The following is an 8,383-nucleotide window of genomic DNA, read 5'->3' on the forward strand; positions in this document are numbered from 1 at the left end:
AAATCATTCTCTACAAAAGACAGATTAATTTCACACAAAAATACTCACACACGTGAGAAGACTTTTTATTGTGATGCCTGTGGTAAATCATTCTCTACAAAATGTAAATTAGCTAGACACAAATGTATTCGTACAGGCAAGAAGCGATATCACTGTGTTTACTGTGGTGAATCAGTTTCTACAAAAGCCATCTTAACTATACACATGCATATTCACACAGGAGAAAAGCCATATCATTGTGATGTCTGTGGTAAATCATTCTTTCGAAACGATCACTTAACTACACACAAACGTATTCACACAGGAGAAAAACCATTTCAATGTGATGTCTGTGGTAAATCATTCTCTAGGAGTGGTGACTTGACCGTACACAGACGTATTCATACAGGAGAGAAGCCATATAATTGTTATATCTGTGGTAAATCATTCTCTTCAACCTCTTATTTAAATATACATAAACGCATTCATACTGGAGAAAAGCCATTTCACTGTGATGTCTGTGGTAAATCATTCTCTGGGATAGGTGTCTTGACTAAACACTATCGTACTCATACAGGAGAAAAACCACATCATTGTGATATCTGTGGTAAATCATTCACTGAGAGTAACAAATTAACCAGTCACAAACGTAGTCATACCGGGGAGAAACCGTATCACTGTGGTATCTGTGGTAAATCATTCTCTCAGAGTAGTAACTTAACTAGACATGTATCTATCCATGTAAAGGTGTGATTTGTCAAAATTCATTAGAACACCCAATAAGAACCAATATTCTAAAACTATTTTCCCTGCTAAATCATGGCTTAACTTTTGTGCCCTTCACAATAATCATTGAACCCTTGACAGTAAACATACATGTTTCAAGTATAAACAGAGACATATATCTATTCCATATAACATACCTGGAACAAGTATGCTATGACATATATCTATCTATCCATCTATATATGACCGGCTTCTTTCAGTTTTCCTCTACCAAATCCACTCACAAGTCTTTGGTCTGCCAGAGACAGTAGTAGAGACACATGTTCAAGGTGCTGCGCAGTGGAACTGAACCTGGAACCCTGTGGTTGGTAAGCTAGCTACTTTATTTCTTTTCTTTTAAATTGCCATAAAGGCATTACATAGAGGGGGGCACTACGACACATGTGGGGACATATAAGAATTAATATAAAAATGTGATGCTATGAATCATATTTAACAAGTTCAGTTTGCTGCACTGGTGGTTCAAAAACGCCCACTGGCAACAAACTGCACACGATCTGCTGGTAAAAACAAAATAACTGCCAAAGCGAAATGCCCCAGAGCTGGGCAGAATTTACTGTAAAAAATAAACAATACACAAGAATTCCACCCAGCTCAAAAGACAAAATCATTTATCTTGACGGCGACACTCTTACGGAGCTGAAAAGCTCACGTCCCTTTAAAGCTATTTACCACACAGCCACTCCCTGTGCCTATAGAGAGAGAAAAAGAGACATGTGCGTCTTGTCTATATACATATAGGAATGTGGATGTATGGAAGTACATACGTAGGAGAGTATCCAGGATTAGCATGTAAGGGGGTGTGGGGGTATAGTATGTGATTTTCTTAAGGGGCTGGGCAGAGTGTGTATTATAGAAGTGTACAAATTTGGAAGTTTAGTGGCAATGGTTTGGTGTGAGATGTAGATATTTGGAATCATAATGAATGTGTGAGGAAAGGAAAGGTGGTGGAATCGGGTCTGAGTGTTGTGCATGGTGGTGGGGTTAGTGATCCACTGTTTTCCAAAAAGTCCCTCTATATCTTACACTGTTGTTTCTCTTTTTTTATTACAGAATACAAGACCTTTGGAAATATGCTGTGCTCGAGAAGACCCGGCAAGCCAAGTGAGACCATAACCTGTGGCCTATGCCAGTGGTGTAACCAGCCCGCCCACTTAGGCGTACCTTTCTTTCATTGGACACTAAACTCTGCTTGTGAAGACTTGTTGAGACAAGTGAAATCAAAATCAAATTCGATGACAGTACTGCATGACTGGCATCCGTGCTTGTGGAGTGCGAAGAGCACCATCCGAGCGTGATCGTTGCCAGGGCTGTTCACTGGGCCCCGTATCAAAATTCATTGCATTTCATAACAACCAACATTTCACAACCTTTTCCCCTGATGAACTGTGACTTAGTCCTCTGGTCTTAACAGTAATCTGTAAAGCTTTCACTTTAATCATACTCCTCATTGTTCTTTTTGTGAAGTACTATTTTCTAACCACATTCTCTGTTTGTAGCCACTTTAGTAGCCTCTTGCAACATACAGGGATATGGGATTCTATCTGTATCCACTTCTGTTCTACACTAGGGTTAATATAGTGTTGGAAAGCATTGAGGCATTGGTACTGCTGAACTGGATTGGATCTGATCACACTTTGCTAGGAAGAGAAGTAAGAGAGAACATTTTACAACCTTTTCCCCTTATGGACCCTGAGTTAGTCCTGTGGTCTTAACAGTAATCTGTAAAGCCTTCACTTTAATCATACTCATAGTTCTATCTTTGAGGTACTATTTTCTGACCACATTCTCTGGTTGTATTCACTTTGGTTGTCTCTTGCAACTTACAGAGATATGGTATTCTCTTTTTGAAATGCGTATCCGAAAATATACAAAAAATATGTGGCCCATATGACATCAGGACAGTATTCTAGAGGAATACCACACTTTGCAAATATCTCCTTCGAGTAAAACCAGTAATAGAAGAGAATATGACCAAAGACTATGTGTGCTGTGTTCTATGCAGCTGTGGTAGGTGATACAAAGGCGAAACATGCCGTCTCCTCAAAATAAGGGTAGAGGAACAACGCAAAACTGTGACATGAGGAGATATGTAGAATGAAGTTAAAATAATAGACAGAACACCACTGCAAAATATGAAAAGTAAAAGAAGCAGCACATATGCTAGGACACAACAACCTCCTGAGCAAATTGAGTACAGATATAAGCAACATATGGGAACCGGTATTAAGGAATGATAGGAAAATATTAGATTTATAAGGCCTAAAATTTACTCCATAATTGCTCATGGGCATATGGCGTAGTGGTTAAGAGTGTGGGCAACTAACCACAACATTCCAAGTTCGATTCCTGAATAATAAGAATGACATAGAAAAATACGAAAATTCCCATGGAGACATGATGAGGGCTGGAGAGTATATCAGCCGTCAAATGTAAATGTTCTGCATAATTGCTCTTCCCTCAAATACAGAACTGTAGTTGTAAATCTGTATATTTATGTAAAAAAATCAGTTCCTGCTAGTCTTTGGTCAAAGATACGTCTTCTCTGCAGCTCCATGCGACTAAGATGTCTCTTCACCTCAGCACAAGATATGTGGTTCGTAACCGAAGATATTTTATGACAGACACATTCTCAAAATGACTGCATACATACTGTAATAAAAATATTATATGTTACTTCTTTCAGTGCAAAACCAAAAAGGTGTACACAGAATAAACAATATATTTATACACAAAAATGTCTTATGGTGATTCATTTAATAACACACACTTTAACAACCAGCTATAGCTGCTATAAAATAGTATGTAATTATGGTTCAGCTTCTTGTCTCAGATATCATCGACCTCTCTTCACACAAGGGGAACATTGGCTATGTATAGACAAATACTATGTATACTATACTATGTATAGACCAATACTTCTTGGTGACCGGGTCTTCACCTGAAATCAGTTAGTGGAAGCGTGCTACAATATATATGCAACAATAGCGACGAAAATAATTTGTGTTTTCTATTTAAAGTCCAGATGAAAAAATTCCAGAAGGGAGAGGAAAGTGCATTGATTTGTTGTTGATTAAAAGCCATTTAACCCTTATCTGTAAAATAGGGGACAACCAATTAACGACGTAATGCTGTGATCAAATATTTAATCACAAAGGTGATGGTACACCGACCCTGGAATATGTAAGTTGCCCTGTCTTGGCGAAATTCTTAGAGGTATTTCGTCTGTCTTTACGTTGTGAGTTCAAATTCTGCCGAGGTTGATTTTGCCTTGCATCCCATCGGAGGTCGATAAATTAAATACCAGTTGCGTGCTGAGGTTGATCAAATCGACTGGCCCCGTCCCCGAAAATCGAATCTTTTGTTCTTAGAGCAAAAAGGATATTTAATTATAAAAACACAATAGGAACTTTTTAATTATCGAACGGCCGTGATTATCCATAGGATTGAAACAAGAATCGAACGTAGTCTATATGTATTAAAAAGAGGGGTGGGGTGAGAATCACTGAGATAAACAATAAATTCGTATGCAGAAGGCTGTCTCGACATGGTCTCCGAACCTGCTAAAATAGCAGCCAAATGCCCCTGCTATTACGTAATTTTGGAAGGATTTCAATCGTATGTGTCTGTATTAAACTGACACATCCGATTAGCTCTGCTAATTAAAAGCACTGACAGTTGACAGTGGCGTTAATAATTCGATATGACATCAATGACATACGCCAAGAGATACAGACATCATTCATAAACGCCTTCCCTTCGGCCATTTTTTTTTCCGTTTTATACAAACAGGATGAGTGACCACTTTTCGATTTTTCTATCGACATGTTTCTATGTATAGTTTTCCCTGTCGATATTCACTAAAGCTCTATGTTCGCGGAAGTTGTGCCAGAACACGGCATTTCATACGTGAAAATAATTTCCCATAGACTTTGATGTCTGAAGGGAGTCAACGAGACAGTGCAAGCTTGTGTGTTTAAAATATATTTCAGTGTGGGATTAATAGACTCGTGACAACGAACATAAAGTTAGTAATGTTAATCATAATGGTTTCAAATCTTCCGAGAAGGACAGCGATTTGTGGGGAGAGGACGAGTCGATTACATCGATGTCTGAGTTTCAATATTATTTCATCTACCCTGAAAGGATAAAAGGTTAAGTCGACTCCGGCGGAATTTGAAGTCAGGCAGTAGCGACAGGTGAAGTACTCCTAACCATTTCGTCCAGCACGCTAACAACGATTGTGTCAGATGAAGCAATATTAACCACAGGGAAGTATTAGATTTCTTGCATTGTTGGCACTCCGTCGCTTACGACGTCGAGGGTTCCAGTTGATCCGATCAACGGAACAGCCTGCTCGTGAAGGCTCCACAGACACGTGTACCCTTAACGTAGTTCTTGGGAGAGATTCAGTGTGACAAGGCTGGCCCTTTGAAATACAGGTACAACAGGAACAGGAAGAAAAAGTACAGCAGGGTTCGCCACCATCCCCTACCGGAGCCTTGTGGGGCTTTAGATGTTTTCGCTCAAAACACTCACAACGCCCCGGTCTGGGAATCGAAACCGCGGCCCTAACCACTGGGCCATTGCGCCTCCACGAAGTATTAGATATATCTCTTAGAACTAAACCTCCAAGGCCGCTATTGACACTAAGGAAGATTAGCCAGATATTAACTACAGTAACCATGGTTACTTGCATCAAAACATTTTCTTTTTCACCACTTTATCTTAACATTTTTGGTTTTACTTAGTAGAGAGCGGTGGGTTTACTTTAGTCACATGACACACCATACTTCCGTTTCGATTACAACTTGCTTGACTCAGGAAAGGAACAATAGCGTGTTTTTGTTTGTTTTTTTCACAGACATTTGGTGTGAGTAAACATATTTTAACACTAAATATCGATTTGTATAGCATAACAGGTAAGATACACACACCTATCTATCGATTGATTGTACGTACCGGACCTCTTGTCCGGCTTGCAGAAATCCGAGAATACAGTTCCGTGCATTGAGTGCTCGTTTCCCCCTTGTCTCTGAAGGTGATCAGGTTTTCAGCTTTAAACTTTGTGGGTCCTTGCTGCCATCTTTTGTCTTTAGCTTCTCCGGTCATATCTTTGAGCGATGTTGAGCTGAATGTTCCTAAGTAGACTAAGTTTCACCAAAGAACAGATGGAATGACACACTCAAGACAACAGGGGCTAATTTCCTATTTTACTTTCGGAAATGTCTTTCAGAGAGAAGTCGTGGGCCCAGCAATACGATAGAAGGATGATATTGAAGAAAGTGACCTAACACCATTCAATTTTTTTTTTCTCCGTGTTTTTCTCCTTGTTTCTCCGTATTCTTTCTGGTGAAGAGCGTAGCTCGAAACGTTAAAGACTTTCTGTATTCCCGAGCGTCATACTAATACATCCTTTTGTTCTTTACACCACCTGTCCTCGTCTGTTGTTTTTTTTTTCGTACATTCTCCTATATATATATACTCACACTCAATGTGGAGGTGTAGTTATAATTTACAAATCTTTAGATTTCGCCCAATGTTACATGATGTCATTTGTTAATCAATAAAGAAATGTTAAAACATTTCCATTTTGATCTCTCCTCTGTATCTAAATGCTGTTTCTTTATTATTTCAGATTAACGGATGACATTGGCACAAAACAATTTTTTTAGCATTGGATACATCTGGAATATTTACCATGTTTTTTGAAGATGAAAGGAAAATGTTTTAGAGAACAGAAATAATAACCCAACTGCTATAAATCTAGGGTTGAATTAATGTGAAATATTTGCTCTGATTGAAGATTAATAGCACCATTTCTCCCTCTCATTATCTGGTGCTTTTGCATTCTAATTAAACTTGAATATGTTTGCAAAGCAGTTTACACAAATTTAGATATGAATAACTTGATAGCTGTAGAAATATCTCTACGGAATAAATTATAACAAAAACAAGAAAAAGGAAATGCTGTGTTGAGAAAAGTTGGATAAGGGAAAAATTTAATATTTTGAGAAAGTTGAATGGTTGGATCCATTTTTATCTCTTAGAGAAATGTCAAAAGCATTAGGGAAATTAGGATATCATTGTAAAATTTGTGATAAGTCATTCTCTACACATAGTAATTTGGTTAAACACATTCGTGTTCATACAGGTGAAAAGCCATTTCGCTGTGTTACCTGTGGTAAATCATTCTGTCAAAATGGTAACTTAACTAAACACATACGTATTCATACAGGAGAGAAACCACATCACTGTGTTATCTGTGGTAAATCATTTTCTACAAAAGATAGCTTAACTAGACACAAATATATTCATACAGGTGAGAAGCCATTTCATTGTGATACCTGTGGTCAGTCATTCTCTGAAAAGAATAATTTAACTAAACACATACGTATTCACACAGGTGAGAAACCATATAATTGTGATGTTTGTGGTGAATCATTCTCTGAAAAGAATAACTTAACTAAACACAAATTTATTCATACAGGGGAGACACCATATGACTGTGATACCTGTGGTAAATCACTTTCTACAAAAAGTAGCTTAACTAAACACATACGTATCCACACAGGAGAAAAGCCATTTCACTGTGATGTCTGTGGTAAATCATTCTCTGGGAGTAGTGACTTGACTACACACAAACGTACTCATACAGGAGAGAAACCATATAACTGTGATATCTGTGGTAAATCATTCTCTACAACCTCTTATTTAATTCAACACAAACGTATTCATACTGGAGAAAAGCCATTTCAATGTGATGTCTGTGATAAATCATTCTCTCGAATTGGTGACATGACTCAACACAGACGTATTCATACAGGAGAAAAACCATATAATTGTGGTATCTGTGGTAAATCATTCTCTAGAATCTCTTGTTTAATTCAACACAAACTTATTCATACTGGAGAAAAGCCATTTCACTGTGATGTCTGTGGTAAATCATTCTCTCGAATTGGTGACTTGACTAAACACAAACGTACTCATACGGGAGAAAAACCATATAATTGTGATATCTGTGGTAAATCATTCTCTGAGAGTAGCAGCTTAACTAGTCACAAACGTAGTCATACAGGGGAGAGACCATATCACTGTGATATCTGTAGTAAATCATTCTCTCAGAGAAGTAACTTAACTAGACATGCATCTATCCATGTAAAAGTGTGATTATATCATTGTGAAAATTTATCAGAACACTGAACAACAACCAATATTTTAAAACCATTTCCTCGAAAACTTCCCCAAGAGACCTGATGAAGGCTGGAGACTATATCAGCCGAAACGTGTCAACAACAAACAAGATGAGGACAAATATGTCAAATGTAAATAGTGTACATAATTCCTCATCTCTCAAATATACGTGCGACTCACATGTCTAATCACCTAGACACAAGATATATGATTTGCAAACAAAGATAGTTTATAACACGCATTCTCAAAATGGTTCTTCTCCTTACACATATACATACATACTGTAATACAAATATTATATGTTACTTCTTTCAGTGCAAAAGCAAAAATCAAAACTTTCTTTGTATGTAAACACATGTTTTTGTATCAAACTACATGCTTCCACCACAAAAGGTGAACACAGAATAAAGAATATATTTATACA

The 8,383-nt window shown here is 37.7% G+C and overlaps 1 protein-coding gene across 1 annotated transcript in view; it reads left to right on the top strand.

The window, feature by feature from the left end:
- Positions 1-8,383, top strand: part of LOC106868498 (zinc finger protein 850) — a 19,645-nt gene extending 11,262 nt beyond the window's left edge. Inside the window, exon 3 of the mRNA XM_052977498.1 lies at positions 6,775-8,383. Within this exon, the coding sequence (XP_052833458.1) occupies positions 6,775-7,935 (1,161 nt within the window). The 3' untranslated portion in view covers positions 7,936-8,383. The remainder of the gene's footprint in view (positions 1-6,774) is intronic.

This window comes from Octopus bimaculoides, chromosome 28 (genome assembly GCF_001194135.2).
Source record: "Octopus bimaculoides isolate UCB-OBI-ISO-001 chromosome 28, ASM119413v2, whole genome shotgun sequence".
Lineage (NCBI taxonomy): Eukaryota > Metazoa > Mollusca > Cephalopoda > Octopoda > Octopodidae > Octopus > Octopus bimaculoides.